Source organism: Macaca mulatta, chromosome 16 (assembly GCF_049350105.2).
Source record: "Macaca mulatta isolate MMU2019108-1 chromosome 16, T2T-MMU8v2.0, whole genome shotgun sequence".
In the NCBI taxonomy this organism is placed as follows: domain Eukaryota; kingdom Metazoa; phylum Chordata; class Mammalia; order Primates; family Cercopithecidae; genus Macaca; species Macaca mulatta.
Genome location: NC_133421.1, coordinates 90,431,436 through 90,450,034, shown reverse-complemented (window position 1 = coordinate 90,450,034; position 18,599 = coordinate 90,431,436). Strand labels below are relative to the sequence as shown.

The 18,599-nt window shown below is 47.1% G+C and overlaps 1 protein-coding gene across 4 annotated transcripts in view; it reads right to left on the bottom strand.

Annotated features, from left to right (window-relative positions):
• The window catches only part of RPTOR (regulatory associated protein of MTOR complex 1), a 412,728-nt gene that overhangs the window by 207,473 nt on the left and 186,656 nt on the right, over nucleotides 1–18,599 (bottom strand). For all 4 annotated transcript variants that reach the window (XR_013407456.1, XR_013407455.1, XM_015120520.3 and 1 more), the window contains exon 6: nucleotides 2,409–2,584. Coding sequence is in view for 2 of the 4 variants with exons in the window: in XM_015120520.3 (XP_014976006.1) it covers nucleotides 2,409–2,584 (176 nt within the window). In the remaining 2 variants the exon portion in view is untranslated. The remainder of the gene's footprint in view (nucleotides 1–2,408; nucleotides 2,585–18,599) is intronic.

The following is an 18,599-nucleotide window of genomic DNA, read 5'->3' as shown; positions in this document are numbered from 1 at the left end:
CATCTGGCCCAGGCGTCTTTAGGAGGGCACGGCTGTGCGCGGAGGGAAGCCAAGTCCTTCCCACTCGTGGCGGGAGAAGGAAGTGCCTGAGAGACACCTGTCTACTCGAGGAAATGCACTGGGTTTGTGCTTGTTCTCTCAACACGGGACGCCTCCAGTCTGCATGTTGGGGCCTCTATCTCCCTACTCTGCATCTCCTGGCTTTTCTATTTCCCATCTCGATCCTTTCCCATGGCCTCCTGTGAGCCCCCACTGTAGCCTTCCAGGCCATTCATTTGGCTCCAGCGGTGTTTCTCCTGCTATGAGTCCTATCTACTGTGTTCTTTATTTCAAACATTACAGTGCGCCAGTGTTCCCGAAGCAAGGACGCCAGTGTAACAACTGTCAGCACACACAGAAAGCGCCTTCATACAAACCAGAAATTAGGTGAGCGCTCATAGTACCCGGTTCAGCTTCATGTTGTTGAAAGAGGCACTGAGAGGCAGAAAAAACAGTCTTGAAAAGAAAAGATAAATGTTTGAGGTGATGGATAAGTTGGATAGATCCCAGTTACCCTGATTTTGATTGTTACGCATTGTATGCATGGATCACAATATCACCTGGACCCCCAAAATACATACAACTATCATATATCAATTTAAAGAATGCAAAGCAAATTCATTATAAGTTACTCAGTCTGTTGTATGCTGTTATAGCAACACAAAACAGACAGACAGACAAGAAAAAGTACTATAAAAGAAGAACCAAGCAGAAAATCACCCAGGGGCCTGTAGGCTGAAGCTTCTGCAGACGCACAATGGACACTGCCAGGGAACAGGCCTCATTCCCACTCATTTTCCCGTCCCCCACTCCTGATTTCCTGCATGACTGCTTCGGTGCGCCCGAAGATAGGAAGTGGATGGAGATGGTGGAATAAAAGGCTCCACCAGTCCCATGTTGGCCAGGCTAGTCTCGAACTCCTGGCCTCAAGCAGGACTGTGGGTGAGAAGGCAGTAGACTGTCCGGAGTGTTAGGTCATTTTGACAGAAGCCTCAAGAGTGTCCTCGGCCAACAAGCAATCTGCCTGCCTACCCTCCCAAAGCATTGGGGTTACAGGCGTGAGCCACTGCACTTGCTATTTTTCTATTTTCTTTTTAGAGACAGGGTCTCCCTATGTTGCCCAGGCTGGTCTCAAGCTCCTGTGCTCAAGGGATCCTCCTGCCTCAGCCTCCTAAGGTGCTAGGATTACAGGTGTGAGCTACCACGCACAGCCCTCTTCCCTTCATCTCCAACTATTTTGGGGTAACAGTAAAAGGAGGTCTCTCCCTGAGTGGAAACCTGCAGCCCCCAAGTCTGGGGGGGAGGGCTAGGGACAGTTAGTGTGAGGGCTGCGCCACAGTCACCCCAACATCATGAACCCCAAGCCCTGGGGTCTGGGATCAATTTGGACTTGGCTGCAGAGGCAGAGCAGGAAGGCCAAGTTTTCCTCCACCTAGCAGTTAAGGACACACTCATGCAGCCTTTCCCCTCTGGCCCTTCCCAGGGGGTCCCTGGGGGCCCTTACTTTGCTGTACTGTTAGCCCCCTGTGTCCACCCAGGGCTGCGGGTGAGAAGGCAGGAGACTGTCTGGAGTGTTAGGCCGTCTTGACAGAAGCCTCAAGAGCGTCCTCGGCCGACAGCACGGTGTCTCCTGCACAGCGGCACCATTCGCACGGCACCTCAAGAGAGAGGTGTTTATCTACTAGCCGGTAACAGCCACGACAGACAAGCTTTTCAGCAAAACATAAAATGGGAAAGTAGATATTAAAGAGTGGCAAGATGGTCTAGGGGAGAATATTGAATTTGGAAGCAGGAAACACACACATCCCATTGTGCGTTCTGCCGGTGATGTCGGAGCTGAAATGTGGCTTCTACCATCTTGGAATATCACACACATTTCTTCAGTTATGTTCCCAATGGCTATAACTTTTAAAAACGATGGAGATAGAAAAATCATGGCTTTTATTTCATTGCTAAAAATAAATTGAAAGATTACGCTTCAACTCAAGCAAGGGATTAAATGACCTCCTTTTTCATAGTAGCCTTTTCTTCCCCCGAAAGAAAGTCCAGTTTCCAGTATGACCGATCCTGGTACTAAGACGCCTCCGAAATGCACAAAGGTAAGGAGAGGCTGTTCTTGGAAATCACAAAGCAGCGAGCTACCCACGAACAGATCACAAGGAAGAAAGGATCTGGAACTCTCAAAGAGTGAAACCCAAGCCTCCGCCGGGAATCCTGAATCCTGAATGACACAAAGAGAAGACGGGGTACACTCATGTCTGTCACGTGGGCTCCTGGGACGATGTGAATGCCTGGGGCCCACATGGGCTGGGATTCCTGTGGGAGAGCCCAGGTGAGTGGGTCCCAGGGGCACAGCAGGGGCCACTCACCAGCGCAGGGCGATCTTGATGGGGGTGGTGAGGCAGGAGGTGAACAGGTCAGCCGGGAGGTCAGGGATCATGGGCAGCAGCTCAGTGGCCTCGCAGGCTGCCAGCTGGATGCAGTTTTTCATCGACGGAGGCAAAGGCATCTGAGCAAGAGGGTGATTTGGGTTGATTGCAGCTACCTAAAGGGCAGAACATTTGGGAAAAGAGAGTGTGACTTAGCTGCTGGTCACAACCAAAGAGTAAGCTGGAGCTGTAACACAGAAGGAAAGAAGATATCAACTCAGGCGGTCAGTTTTCACCAGAAAGTCCTCTGGAGAGAGGCACCGCTGCTGAACTGTCTCTGGAGGCTGACTGTAAGCCTGGAAAACTGGCCGTCTCATTCCCAACGCCCTTCTGATGGCACAGCCTGGTTACGTCTCAGTCAACTCTGTTTTCTTTCCGGTTTTCCTCTTTGCAGGCCCCTACTTACCCTAGGATTGTATCAGTGTCCACCAGGTCTTTCATGGTGTCTTATGGTTTATTTATTATTATTATTATTATTATTATTATTATTATTTTTGAGATGGAGTCTCGCTCTGTCGCCCAGGCTGGAGTGCAGTGGCCGGATCTCAGCTCACTGCAAGCTCCTCTTCCCGGGTTCACCCCATTCTCCTGCCTCAGCCTCCCGAGTAGCTGGGACTACAGGTGCCCGCCACCACGCCCAGCTAATTTTTTGTATTTTTAGTAGAGAAGGGGTTTCACCGTGTTAGCCAGGATGGTCTTGATTTCCTGACCTCGTGATCCGCCCGCCTCGGCCTCCCAAAGTGCTGGGATTACAGGCGTGAGCCACCGCGCCTGGCCCCTTATGGTTTATTTTAAATGTTCAATCTTTAATCCATCCTAACCTTATTTTGTTGTGTTTAATGACATAGGAAGATGTTCAGGTTATGTGACGTGAACTCCATCACCCACAAAAAAGCAAAGCACAAAATGTGAGTCTGAGTAGGCTGACTAAAGCGACCTATCAGAAGAGACTGGAAAACAGACAGAGCCAGTGAGTAAGCACGCGTCCCCGAGTGGAGCGAACGCGCGTCCCCGAGTGGAGCGAACGCGCGTCCCCGAGTGGAGCGAACGCGCATCCCCGAGTGGGGGATTAGGGAGGGTTTATTTTCTCCCATCTTCATCGGATTTCTCTAAATGTTCTACAAACAAATGTGCAATAATTTTGTAAATGACGAGTTAATGGGTGCAGCACACCAACATGGCACATGTATACGTATGTCACAAATCTGCACGTTGTGCACGTGTACCCTAGAACTTAAAGTATAATAAAAAATTTTTTAAAAAATTTTGTTGTCAGGGAGAAAGGTGGGGTGTTTTTTAAATTGAAAACTTAATCTCTCTTTAAAGTAGGGATAGGAACGCCGGTTGATATTTATTTCAATGAGACTTTGGTCATGTAAAACTACCATATGTGAAGCTGATATCACGGTGCCATTTTAGGAAGAAAGGCACTGAGTGAATTGTTGTTTACTACTAAAATGCACAGAAAATTTCACTTTTTACCAAATGAAATCTAATTGAAAGTGTAACTCTTCTTTCTTTTTAAATAATGCATTACATTCAAAGGTTTAAAAAATGACAGGGCTGTCTGATACATGAGTTTGCTACACTGCGAAGGATAAGCAGGTGGGTTCCTCTTTTACCAAAAAACCACAGCACTCGGCAAAACACAGGATCCTCATACTACCAAGTACAATTATTCCAGCATTGAGATTGTGAGCCTGTCCCTGGCTACCCACATCGCCTGTATGTGCCATGTCGGTAATCCACAAGAGGTTTTGCTGTTGTTTTCAGAAATAATGAAGTTCACAGGAATTCCTGGCATTTTGGCCAGTAAAATTTAATAAGCGTAACACACGAGGGATTATGTACACACGCTGCTCTCCCTGCTCCTGGAAATGACTGACAAGAGCTGGACAGTATCAGAACCAGTTCCGCCAAGTAGGATGCTTTCAGCTGGGGGTGTCCTCAGACACCGTGGGCTGCATGCAGGGCCCACCTGCTGGAAGGGAGGCCCCATGGGCCCTGGGAGAGCTCCGCTCGCAAAGCCCCTCCAGTGGCATCATCGAGGCTGGTCCTTTGTTGCAGGGAGACGGGAGAGGAGAAAGGGTCGCAGGAAACAAAGGGATAGAAAGAGACAGGGAACAGACAAAACAAGAACACACCACAGGCTGTGGAGACGGAATCTGCATTGCCTTCACTTCGGTTACCCTGAAATGTGATGCCTGGGCGTATCATGTAGAGAGCTAAAGGAATGAAAACATAAAACCCCCAAAATGCTGATCATGCAGGGCCACATGGCTTGCAGAACTCCTTCATTCACGTGTCTACAAATACCTATTATTCAGCTGTAATGGAAAGCATTCTGCTGTAGGGCCCAATCTCATCTGCCCATCTAGGCCGGAGACGTGGAACAACGAGGTACCCAACGAGGCTTCAGACCGAGAGCACCTCCTGCTAATGTGGGGTCGTGGATCAAGCAGTCAGCACGAGGCCGGAGCATCACATGACAGAGACTGGTCATCCCAGATCCAGGGCCTGGACACTGTTTGTGACTTACACAATTCCTAGGGCTTGTTTTGTGAACACCACAGGGACAAGATCACTTTTCTGTTTACTCAGACTGTGGCAGGCCTCCATGAAGAAGAGGCGCTGTTATAAATGAATATTGTAAGTGACGATGAATATGAGGTGGGGGTGAGATGTATCCAGAACACATGGCTTTTAATCACCGAGGGCTACGATGTGCTTCACGGCTTGATGGGGAGAGAATGTGTCTGTGTCTGCGTTTTTGCTCCTTCCTTGCTCCTTCCTTTTAGTCACGAAGTTCTTAGTATTTGTCGCAGCTCTTTCACATATATTATTGCATCTGCTTTTTACCATCCCCATGAGGTTTCAGCTCCATGTTAAAAGAGCTTTGACGATGAGGACACAGAGGGCCCAAGGATGACACGGACTGCCCTGCAGCTGGGCCAGCACATGTGTCCAGAGTGCCGGGCGCTGCCCCTGATTTTAGGGGCACCATTATCCCATCTGGATCCTCCTGAATCTCCACCAAACACCTACGACGCCAACACGAAAGCTGCCGAGCCTTCTCCGGACAGCACTCCCAGTGCTTCTGGAATGAAATACACTCAGAGGTGCATTCACTCACAGCCACCTCGCACAGCGGTGACGCTACAGAATGCACTGTCATCTGACTCTGGCAAAGTTTGTTTTCAACATCTCAAATTTCTCAAATGGAAGGTACTAACGACTGCTAGTTTTATTAATAACCCATTCTACCACAGGAACATTAAACCCAGAGTACAAATCAAATTCTCATATACTTAATAATATAAACTTTTCAATAAAATCTGCAATTTCTAGAGGAATGAGGGTTTTTTTTATGACAGTAAATTACATGTAGCATAAAATTTGCCATGCTAACCGTTTTAAATGTACAGTTCAGCGACGTTAGGTATATTTACAAGCTGCGCAACAATCACCAAGCATCACCAAGGAGTGGGTGTTTTTTAAAGAAGAGGGAAGGGGGAAGGGAAAATCACGTTTAAAACCATTTCCTGGGCTCTGGGCTCTAGGCTCTATAAGCTAAAACAGCATCAGCGATGCAACCTGCTCTACACAGAAAATTAGTTTCCAGGTCTGCTGTGACAGGCCCACTAAGCCAGATGATGGGTCCAGGCACGATGTGGACCTGTACCTATTCAGACCCGCATCACAAAAGGCGGATGGGATGGGTGAGAGCGGCCATGTGAGCCTGGTGCTGGGAGGGCACGGGAAGGCTGTGAGGAAGTGCTGGCTCCTGTGCTTGATGGAAACGCACTCTCCCCGGCCTCCGGAAAGGGGCTGGGAGGGAGGAGAGGGGGAGGCATCTGAGGCAGACCTCCGCGGAGTGAAGCACACAGTCCTGAACTGTGGAAGGCGCCATTTGCGATGTCTGTCTGGGACTGCTGGCAGACTTGTGTTATTTTAATCAGCACCACTACCACTGGCCCTGTAAGAATGGCTGGCAGAGGATTAAAAAGGAAACAACTTTAAGTGGGAGGAAATGGCCCTTTATGCAAAAACTAAGTTCAATATTCCTATTTTCCTTTTCAAAGGGATATGTATATAGCAGAAATAGAGCAAAAAATACCAGTGTGGTTTACTAGTTTTAGCTTTTCTTTTTATAGAACCAGGTGTGGTGGCTCACATCTGTAATCCTAGCACTTTGGGAGGCTGAGGTGGGAGGATCACCTGAACCTAGGAGTTCAAGATCAGCGTGGGCAAGATGGAAAGACTCCCATCACTCCAAATTTTTTTTTAATTAGCTGGGTGTGGTGGTGCACGCCTGTAGTCCCAGCTTCTCAAGAGGCTGAGGTGGGAGGACTGCTTGAGCTCAGGAGTTTGAGACCAGCCTGGGCAAGATGGCAAGATATCTGTCTCTACAAAAAAGTTGTTTAAAATTAGCCTGGTGTAGTGGTGCGTGCCTGTAGTCCCAGCTACTCAGGAGGCTGAGGTGGGAGGATCCCTTGGGCTCAGAAGTTCAAGATGGCAGTGAGCTGTGGTGGCACCACTGCACTCCAGCCTGGGTGACAGAGCAAAGCCATCTCTAAAAACAAACCAAAAACAGCCCCCCTATATGAAAAGCTTTTCTTTTTGTTAAGTTGCTTCTATGTTAAATTTACTGTCTAACCATTACTGAGCAGTGAGCAACAGGTCCTTCCACCACAACCTCTAAACAAACACTACAGTCCCTCCATCCAACAGGTCCTCCCGCCACAACCTCTAAACAAACACTACAGTCCCTCCATCCAACAGGTCCTCCCGCCACAACCTCTAAACAAACACTGCAGTCCCTCCATCCAACAGGTCCTCCCGCCACAACCTCTAAACAAACACTGCAGTCCCTCCATCCAACAGGTCCTCCCGCCACAACCTCTAAACAAACACTGCAGTCCCTCCATCCAACAGGTCCTCCCGCCACAACCTCTAAACAAACACTGCAGTCCCTCCATCCAACAGGTCCTCCCGCCACAGCCTCTAAACAAACACTGCAGTCCCTCCATCCAACAGGTCCTCCCGCCACAGCCTCTAAACAAACACTGCAGTCCCTCCATCCAACAGGTCCTCCCGCCACAGCCTCTAAACAAACACTGCAGTCCCTCCATCCAACAGGTCCTCCCGCCACAGCCTCTAAACAAACGCTACAGTCCCTCCATCCAACAGGTCCTCCCGCCACAGCCTCTAAACAAACACTGCAGTCTCTCCATCCAACAGGTCCTCCCGCCACAGCCTCTAAACACTGCAGCCCCTCCAGTGCTGCCAACCATTTGTGCCAAGCTTCTGAAATATAACACTGTTCCTACCAACACCACCTTTCTTCCAAGTCAGCACTAGAACACAGGAAGGCACGGGGTGGTGGGGCGAGTCTCCAGTGTGCAGGAGCCACATGAGAACTCAGCAGGTTTGAAGGGGACTTCCTTAGGGACCAAGAAGTCTGTGTCTTGTCTGGTGGAGAGGCAAAGCTCCCGTGGTCCAGACGCTGCTGGGCTTGCGTCTGCTGTGCCTATCTCAGTCTGCACCCTGAGATGCACGGGCGCTTGGCCTAATGCCTCCTGAAGCACACCAGACACTGGAAACATTCTGTGGTTGCCAAGTGAGCAGTCGGACAGGTAGATGTAGAAAGAGCTTTATTGCAAAAATGTCTACTAGAAACTCCACTTCCCGATTCAGTGTGATCACTGACAGAAACCCCACCTACTTAAGAAGCCCCCCAAAGCACATTGATGTATAGACAAGACGTCATGCCCTTTCACTGCAGAGGTTCCAAGAGCAGGTGACAGGCAATGACAGTGCTCCACTCACCTGGTACCTGTCCGCCAGGCCCAGGAGGAAGCATGCTGAATTCCTTCTTTCCCACCACACTACTGGGTGCATGGAAGAGTTCTTTGCTTTAGGGGTATTAGAACCAGTAATACATATATTACATATATGTGTGTGTGTGTATATATATATACACACTTTTTTTTTTTTGAGAGGGAGTCTTTGCTTTGTCGCCTAGGCTAGAGTGCAGTGGCACAATCTCGGCTCACTGCAACCTCCACCTCCGGGTTCAAGCGATTTGCCTGCCTCAGCCTCCTGAGTAGCTGGGATCACAGGTGCGTGCCACCACACCCGGCTAATTTTTGTATTTTAGTAGAGACAGGTTTCGCCATGTTGGCCAGGCTGGTCTCGAATTCCTGACCTCAAGTGAGTCGCCTGCCTCAGCCTCCCAAAGTTCTGGGGTTACAGGCCTGAGCCACTGCGCCTGGCCAAAACCAATAGCATTTCTAAAAAACATCCTGATATTCAAGCCAAAGCGTTCTGCCAATGAACATTCTTCTAAGGGTGGCTAACCCAAGGAAAAAAAAAAAAACTGTTTGAACAGATGAGTTATTTCCTATACATTGTTTTGGTTTTGCATTTATGTAAGATATTGACCCTGTAACTGAAACGATCTTTCAGAAGCAGGCCTGCGTGTAAGGCTGAGTACTTGGGATCGGCCAAGCCTGTGAACAGTGCCCAGGCCTAAAAGTGACCAGTTCCAGCCCGGAGCCACGGTTTTCCTGAAGAGCAAGCCCAGGCTGAAGTGCACCCAAAGGGGTTTCTCCTGGGGAACCCGGGGACTCAAACACAAGAAAGATTCTCATCTTTAAATGCTCTCCAGAGTCTTCCGGAGGATTTGGGAAGGTCCAGAAAAGTCTTGCGATGCGATACGCAGCAACCAGATCCAAAAAAGACATCTGCCGCATCGTCCCCACGCGTGGGTAACGTGCACGCGCAGTTCACGAAGCAAGCGGGCAGCTCACCCCAGGCCTGCCATCCACTCCCTGCAGAAAGCACTGCTGTGGGGGCAGTGGGGACCACCTGCATGGCACTTTGTGTTTTTTTTTTTTTTGAGATGGAGTTTTGCTCTTGTCGCCCAGGCTGGAGTGCAATGGCATGATCTCAGCTCACTGCAACCTCCACCACCCGGGTTCAAGCGATTCTCCTGCCTCTCAAGTAGCTGGGATTACAGGCATGAGCCACCACATCAGGCTAATTTTGTATTTTTAGTAGAGACTGGGTTTCACCAATGTTGGCCAGGCTGGTCTCAAACTCCCAACCTCAGGTGATCCGCCCACTTCGGCCTCCCAAAGAGCTGGGATTACAGGCATGAGCCACCGTGCCCGGCCTCACATTTTCTAAATAAAACATTAACACTGGGCTGCTTCTTTCCCTTCTCAAATCCATATAAGAGGCATCCTTTTTTTTTTTTTTTCTTTTCTTTTTTCTTTTTTTTTGAGACAGAGTCTCACTCTGCCGCCCAGGCTGGAGTGCGGTGGCCGGATCTCAGCTCACTGCAAGCTCCGCCTCCCGGGTTCACGCCATTCTCCTGCCTCAGCCTCCCGAGCAGCTGGGACTACAGGCGCCCGCCACCTCGCCCGGCTAGTTTTTTGTATTTTTTAGTAGAGACGGGGTTTCACCGTGTTAGCCAGGATGGTCTCGATCTCCTGACCTCGTGATCCGCCCGTCTCGGCCTCCCAAAGTGCTGGGATTACAGGCTTGAGCCACCGCGCCCGGCCCAAGAGGCATCTTTATAATGAGCTACGGTACTAATAACTCCAGAGGAGTCTTTACCAAGTATTTTCTGAAAATAACACCTCCTCAGTAACACTTTTAGTTCTGCCTTAAAGTAACTTTTATTCTCAATTCAACAATACCTAATTACAATGGCCATCTTTGCAAAGTTCAAAGAAAGGCTGAGACTGCTAAAGGAGTCAGTGTATTACTTATCCAACTCTATTAATAGTCAAAGATATTAATGTGGCATCTCTCATGTGACACACAGTGTACCAAAAACAGCAGATGCAAAGCAGAAGTCATATTTTTAATATAGCATTGATATAATTATGTATATCAAATATTAGATTTTAATTTAAAAACCAAGTTGTGCCTATTGCTGGCAACTATCACATCCAGGCTGAGAGAGCAGAAGGAGCTCCTTCTGGTGGATGAAGACTTCCAAGGACGTGGAGAAGCCTCAAGCCTGCCCTTCCAAGCCCAGCTAGAGCCCCTTCATAACAACAGTTTGTCACAATTACCCTGAGTTTCCCCCAAATGAAGCATTCATTATTTCAAAGTCACTTAGCTATTAGCAACTCAACAGCTTCTAAATGCTCTGTGATCATTCTAAAACTCTGTGAAGATGGTCAACTAGAAATTACGCTAATATCTCTTATAGTCGACTAAAGGAGATACTGGAAATTCTGCACCCTCTCTGTCAACAAGAGATTTTCAGGAGGAAGGCTTAGCTGACCAGTGGCAGGAGGGGGAGAAAGAGCTAACTCATGGCATATTCTTCGGGTAGTCTCTAGCAGAGGTGGCTAGTAGCCAGGACTGTGCTAGTAACCAGGACTGTGCTAGCAGCCAGGGCTCTGATGGTAACCAGGGCTGTGTTAGTAGCCAGGGCTGTGCTAATAGCCAGGGCTGTGCCCCCAACCCTTGCTGCCAAGGGCAAAGTAGCAAAGTGAGTTATAAAAGCAGCATCTGGGTTTAAAGTATTACTGGCTTTATGATTTGTTCCATGATTTCTAGCCCACGCAGACACCTTTCCCAAAAACTGATGACCTCTTCCAGACCTGGCAATGCCCGGCACTCCGGGCACACTGCTGGAGCTCCTTACACAAGTGGATCACGTGTCCTAGCCTCTCCTCCTGCCTCTGTCACTGACATGCCTTTCCTACCTGTCTTATGCTGCCAACTTCTTATGTTCTACAGCTCAGGTCAGACATCTCCTTCTGGCCACCCTCAGTCCTTGCGGCTTCTTCTCTGCATGGCAGAACCTGCAAGAGGGCTCTGCCCCCTGCCAGATGGGTGCCTTCACCCCCGGAAACATTTCGTTCATCATCAGCTGCTGTGTTTCTGCTTACTTAACTCTAATGAACTGAGTCATAAGAGAGAGAGCCTTGGCTAATTTCAGGAGAGAGACAAGAAGACAGGAAGGGTTCCAATTCTGTTAACAAGGAGGAGAGGGAAAGCTGGAGAAACTAGGAAGAGCTGAGCAGAAAGTGGGTGTTATTCCCAGCGCGCAAAGGACAATCTAATAAGGCCGGATCCAGACACACGTACTCACTCCACCTTCCAAAACAAACACCAATTAGAAAGGAACGTATGTGAAGCACTAGGAATGTGCTGCGGCATGGCACCAAAAGCAGTATGTGCATGTGTGTGTATGTGTTTAGGTGTATACATGTATATACATGTGTATGTATGTATGTGAGTATATAGGACTCCGTGTGTATATAGGTGAATGTGTAGATGTGCACGTCTGTCTGTATGAGCATGTACCTGTGTATATATGTGTGCATGTGTGTATATGTCCATGTTTCTGTGTGCATGTATATGTGTGTATATTTATGTATGTATAGGTGGGCATGTATATATGTGTATAAGTGTGTGTGTATATGCGCATGTATGTGTGCATGTGTCTGTGCACGTGTGCATGTCTGTGTGTGCATGCATGTATATGTGTGTGTCTGTGTGTCTGTGTATACAACTGTATATGTATGTGCATGTGTGTACATGTATATGTGTGGACATGTATGTGTATATGTGTGTACAATGTGCACACATGTGTGTGGCATCTATGCATGTCTATATGCATATATGTCTGTGTGTACATATATGTAAATGTGAGTATACGTGTACATGTGTGCATATGTTGTCTACATGCATGTGTATGTGTACATGCCTGTATGTGCATGTGCTTATATACGTGTGTGTATGTGTGTGTACCTGCTCCTCCTGTACTCGATTGTGCTGTGTGTCTTCACCCTTCCTCCAAACCTGGCCTCTGTGCGCATGTGCTGCCATCCCTCTGCGAAATGACCACCGTCCACGCTCCTCCTCCAGCCAGCTCCTCCCCTCGTGTACTGGATCCTGTTCCCTTCACACCTACTTAAGGGCCACCCTCATGAGCTCTCTCTCCCTCCCACACATCAGCTTCTCCCTCTCTGCCAGGTTACTCCCATTAGCACAAACACATGCTCTCATAACGTCCATGTAAAGAAAACAAACCACCCTCAGGAGCTTCCACACGGCATCGCCCACCCTCGCTTGGATAGTTTAGAATCACATGAGAGCCCACCACCCTGCGCTGAAACTGCTTTTGTTAAGTCCAGCTATGGCCCTGTGTCCACAAACGCAACAGTCCATCCTCAGTCCTCATCGTGTGAGCCGCTCAGCAGCACAGCAATCAGCGAACGGTCCCTACTTCTAGAAGGCTTTCCTGAGGCTTTTCCTGACTTCCTGAGGCCATGAGTCCTGGTTTCCCTCCAACTCCCCGGCTACTTCTCTGGTCTGGTCTGTCAGTGCCTCTCCATTTACCAGACTCTACACACACCACCGAGCACAGGCCTCGACCGGCCTCTCCTCTCCAGCCACACGAACCACATGGGGGCTCGTCACCACCCCGTGGCTTCAGTTATTGTCTGTTCCAGGATGACATCGACCACCTTCTGATGCATTCTCAGGAAAGTACAGCCAGGGTTTGTCCACTTGTGTGCTGCTGTATGCCCTGTCACCCTTCCTAATTTACAGGAGATGCTGAACAAACATCTCTGATGGGACCTCACACCCCACACTGCCTGAGCAGAGCTCTTGTGTCCTACACCCCAAGACCTCCATCCAACCTCCAGCCTCATGGTCCTCCTGGCTCAGGAGACAGCCGCTCCATTCCACCCAGGCCAAAAACACTGGCGTTGCCTTTAACTTCTTTTGCTTGCGTCCTCCATCTAATCTTCATCCTTCACTTGTGCAAATCACTCATCCTTCACAATGAACCCCTGATGCAAACATTTGCCTTGCCAACATCTACCACCTTAGTCCAAGCACTGCCACCGCCTGCCACGGCCTCCTGCACTGCCCTCCACCTGGATGGCTCCCACACCAGCACCACACTCCACTTGGAGCCCCCACACCAGCACCACCCTCCACTCGGAGGCCCCACACTGCCAGGGAGGAGACTTGTTAGACTGCTCATTAGCCAAGACAGCAGGGGTCAGCTGAGTGCCTAGCATGGGCCAAGCGCTATTCTACAGTGCACGCTCCTCTCCTGCTGGGTCACGGGCTAACCTTCAGTTTCACATCTTGAGAACCTTGCCAGACTATTTTCTGAAGCACCGTACCATTTTACATTCCCACCAGCAGTGTGCAAGGATTCCAATCTCTCAACATCCTCACCAACACTTGTTATTACCCATCTGTTTCATTGCTGCCACCCTAGTGGCATGAAGTAGCACCTCACTGTAGTTTTGATTTGCATTTCCCTGATAATCAGTGATGTCTTTTTCTTGTCTTATTGCACTGGCTAGAACCTCCAGTACTTCTATTGAATAACAGTGATAAGAATGGATATCCTTGCCTTGCTTCCAATCTTAAGGGGGAAATATTCAATCTTTTACCGGTAAGTAAAAGGACGGCTGTAGGTTTTTACAGATTTTTTTTTAAATCTAATTGAAGTTCTTCTCTATTCTTAGTTTACTGCAAGTTTTTTTTTTCTCTCTCTCTCATGAATAAGTGTTGTGTTTTGTTGAAAGAGTTTTCTGCATCATTTGATAGGATCATATGATTTTTCATCTTTAGTCTGTTGGTACGAAGTACATTAATTAATTTTTAAACACTAAGCTAGACTTCTACAGCTGTAAAAAATTCCCACTAAGTCACAGTATATAATTCCTTTTATAAATTGCTAGAACTGATTTGCTATTATTGTGTTTGAGGATTTCGGCATCTAAGTTTGTGACAGATACTGGTTTGCTGTTCTTTATTTTCTTTGTGAACGGTGTGTCTGGTTTTGGCATTAGGATAATAATAGCCTCATAAAATGAATTGAAATGTGTTCCCAACCCTTCTATCTTCTGGAAGTGCTTGTTCTTTTTAAATGTTTGGCAACAGTCTCCAGTGAAATCATGTATGCCTGGAGATTTATGTTTCAGACAATTAGAATCAAACAACAAATTCAATTTCTTTCATGATTCTAGGATTATTCAGATTATCTAATGCTGAACAGATAATACTCAGAACAGTCAATTGGTTGAATTTTGGTAGCTGGGGATTTTCGAGGAATTGGTCCGTTTCCTCTAAGTTGCTGAATTTAAGAGTGTAAAGTTCATTATTCTTTGAATGGCTGCAGGATCTATAGAGATTTTCCCATCTCCCTCTTGATTCTATTTTGTTAGTATTGCTAGGAATGTATCCATTTTATTGATTTTTTCTGAGAATCAGCTTTTGATATTTCTCCATTGTTTTTCTGTTTTCAATTTCAATGATTTCTGCTCTTTATCATTTCCTTTCTTCTGACTGTTTTCGGTTACTCTTCCAGTATCTTGAGGCAGGAATTTATATTAATAATTTGAAATCTTTCCTCTTTTCTAACATAAGCATTTTAGTGCTATAAATTTCTCTTTCAATACTGCTTTATCTGCATCCTATAAATACAGATATGTTGTATATTCTATTTCCATCTAATTCTATGTATTTTTTTAAAATTTCCCTTGAGGTTTCTGATCCATTATTTAGAAATACGTTGTTTAATTTTTTTCATAGATTTTTCTCTTGTGTTTATTGACATGTAGTTGATTCTCTTGGGGTTAAAGAACACATTCTGTGTTGTTTAAAACTTGTTGAGGTTTATTTTATGACCGAACTTGATGAATGTTCCACGGACATTGGAAAAATGTGTGTATTGGCTGCTGTTGGATGGAGTGTTTTGTAAATCCCACGGTGATACTTACGGCTGACATTTCAACACGGGTGATCACTTCATCTTCAAGAAAAGATGGTCTAACTTCTTCTTTTCTGATCTCTACGCCTGTTTCCTGCCCTTGCCTTCTGAGCAAACAGGCTTATCGTGTGGTGCTGCAGAGGATGGGTGAGAATGAACACCTCTTCCGTGTTTCTGACCTCAGTGTTCAGTGAAAGCACTTACTTCCCATTTGCCCCTCTCCTCTCATGAGGCTCCACCTTCAGCCAGAAACTCCACTGCCTTGTGCCACCAGGATCCCTTGTGAAAGACATCTGCCTCAGTGTCGGGGCAGGGTGAGCCCCCTCGGCCTCAGTGTTGGGTGCAGAAGTGTTCCTGCGACAGCAAGCAGGGCCAGGCAGATGGATCCTGCTGGGATCACAGTGCCCCATTCTACATCTCATAGTGCTAGCCATCATCTGTGATCAGAATATCAAGCAATTTCAGATAATACTTTTAAATAGATGAAATTAGGGGGAAAAAAAAAGGTTAAACTCCAAGAATTTGGGGAAAGCTCCCAGTTTTGTGACAAGTGCAAATAGTATATTGTATTCATGAATTAAGGCTAATCAAGTTTTCTTTGTTTCTTGTCACATTTCACACAAATCAATTAAAGATCAAATATATTTAATGCATCACAGATACATCTAAAGAAGACAACTAAAGGTAGTTTATTCAAATATGTATTTATCAAGTGAAATCTACAGATCCTTCCTGAGCATCAATTTAACATGAGGCATTCCTGACAGGTTTACGTAACAGATGTAAAGTAAGCTGACAACAATAGAAGAGAGGCTACAAGACAACGCATAATTGTCAAGGCCGCTGTGTAGGAGATTGCTGTATCAGGTCAGCCCAGGAAGATTTCAGGCTCAGGAAAGCATTTGTGAAGAAAGGAGAACTTCAGTTGCACTCTGGAAGTTGTCTGTGCTAATGATACGCTTTGCTGTGTCTGTGAATTTCATTTAAGATCATCAGCCGTAAAGGTTCTTAAATCTTTTATGCAGAGAAATCACTTTTCTTTTTACTGAAGCCTCCGAATTCTAGGACTGGGAGTTGTGAAAGGTGCCAACAGAAAAGACCTTTATCTCCCCATGCAAACCACAGAAAGGGATGGTGCATGGGCACAGAGAAGCAGCAAAAGCTTTGGCGGTCACATTTAGCTCAGCTGTGCAGACTGAAGATGGATGAAACGGCACAAATGTCCCACCAACCGTGAGACGTCACACAAACCAAAGGCGAGGGTGTCCACAGCCCGAGGCCTGCCAGGTACATGGGACCAGGCTGGGTAGCTCCTGCTGCCTGCTCCCTGCAGGGCTGCCCTCCCAGCACCCACTGGCAGGCGTGGACCTCATCTTCTCTGGGCCTGTGTTTCCCCCCACTTTTCCTGTGACCTATTTCCTTTCTGATTGGGAAGTCAGCTTACCAGTCCACTCCAAGCGCCAGCCCTGCCCCACTATCCTCTTAACCTCTCACAGTGGCTTCATTCTTCCCAGCGGTGCTTTGGGGATGGTCGTTCTGTGGATTCCAATTAAAGGGGTTTCTACTGTATGTTTTGGATGAACTCCCCTTCTGCCATAGACAGTGGAAATGGCAGCATTTCTGCTAAATGAAAAATGCTTCTCTTCGGTTGTTGTGGTGGTGGTGGTGGTGATGGAGTATGTGAGTGTGTGTGTGTGTGTGTGTGAGAGAGAGAGAGAGAGAGACAGAGAGAGAAAGAATGAATATATGTGCTTCAACTACATTACACATCTCTTAACACCAGGGAGCAGATATTCTAATGTTTTGAAAACCTTCACAAGTATGGGTTCTTACAGCTTACTATAAATAAACCATAAGGTATGTAAACTGACTTTGGCCAACTTTTGTTAAAAAGAAGAATTGAAAGTGTCTAGAATGCATGCAGAGAAGGGAAGTGGGAAGGCGGCCCCTGTGCCCAAGCCTGGAATGGTGTGGGCTGGAAGGCATGGGTTACCTGAAGACCTGCCATCAGGACAGCCAACGTCTCACCTGCGTGCCTGAAGCCAGGGGTCCTGCAATGATCCTCCACCACCACCCTCCCCAGAAAGCACTCAGGGTGGTGGTGGAGTTTTTTTCCTCTAAAGAGAGTTACTGACGTATCTGGGGAAAATTAAAGGCAGCTAGTATGGTCGTTTAGAGCCCAGAGAAATAAAGACCTCAGCGTGGGGGCGTCAGTGAGTCCCCAGAGCAGCAGACAGCGTCCCCTACTTCCCATCGAGCAAAGCCCTCTGGCCAACGCTTCCTGACACAGACCCGCAGTGATGGGCAGCTTCTCTTCATTCTTAAATATGAGAAACAATAAAATCATCACACACCTCTAGTATGAGAGAGAATAATCAAAATTAACCAAAGGAAAAAAAAATTATGCTGGAGGAAACAGAGATAACTTAGAAAAGAGGAAAGCATCTTTTTAAAACCTAAAAATTAGTATCACTTGACACTTAATACAGTTGTGACATAACAGACGACAGCTCGTGTCCCTATTGCCTACAAACGACCAACTATGAGATTACAGGGGAAGCACTTATGAAAATCACTGTTTGAAAGAGAAACACAGGCGAGCCTGAGCTCCCGTGGAATTGGCACTGCAGATCCCTCCTCTGAATCACAGATGCCATGACAACGGCAAGTCCGTGGAGAAGATTTGCAAACTCACACACACAAATTCCAATTTAGGAAATGGTGATCAAGAAACACACCTGTTGAGAGGTACCCAAAGAACTAACTGATGGTATTCAGCAATCACTACAATCACAACCTTCAGCCTGAGAATTGCCTTTTGCTGCAGGATTCCATGCCAGGCATGCAGTGTGCCCATCTACAGGAGTAGCAAAGGAATGACGAAGATTTCAGAACATGAGTACCTTAGTTCTGTGAGACACGCATTTAATATTTTTGAGGAAACTTGAAGATTCTAGACGTTAGTCATTTTTGGCAGAATTACAATATTTATTTGACATAAAATTTAGTTACGGGGATCAATGCAGGAAGCCAATGTATCATCTATCGGTTTTCACATTGGTGGGGGGGTGGGGGGGGCAGCAGTTAAATCACTGCAGCTTCAAGGATGCTGCGGACCCAAGCAAGCTTCTCGCCGTGGCAGTGAGTGACCGTTTGACAGGTTTCTGTGCTTTGGGAGTGTACTGCTAGAGGTGGCTGGACTGGACCACACAATCGTGTTTAGAGACACCACACAAACATGATTTACTCGGAAGCATCCTGAGAAAAGCCTTGTAGAGTGTGGGGGAAGAGTGGAGAAGTGAATTGTGCCCGTGATCCACGGGCTGAACTTTTTTTTTTTTTTTTAAAGAGATGGGGGTCTC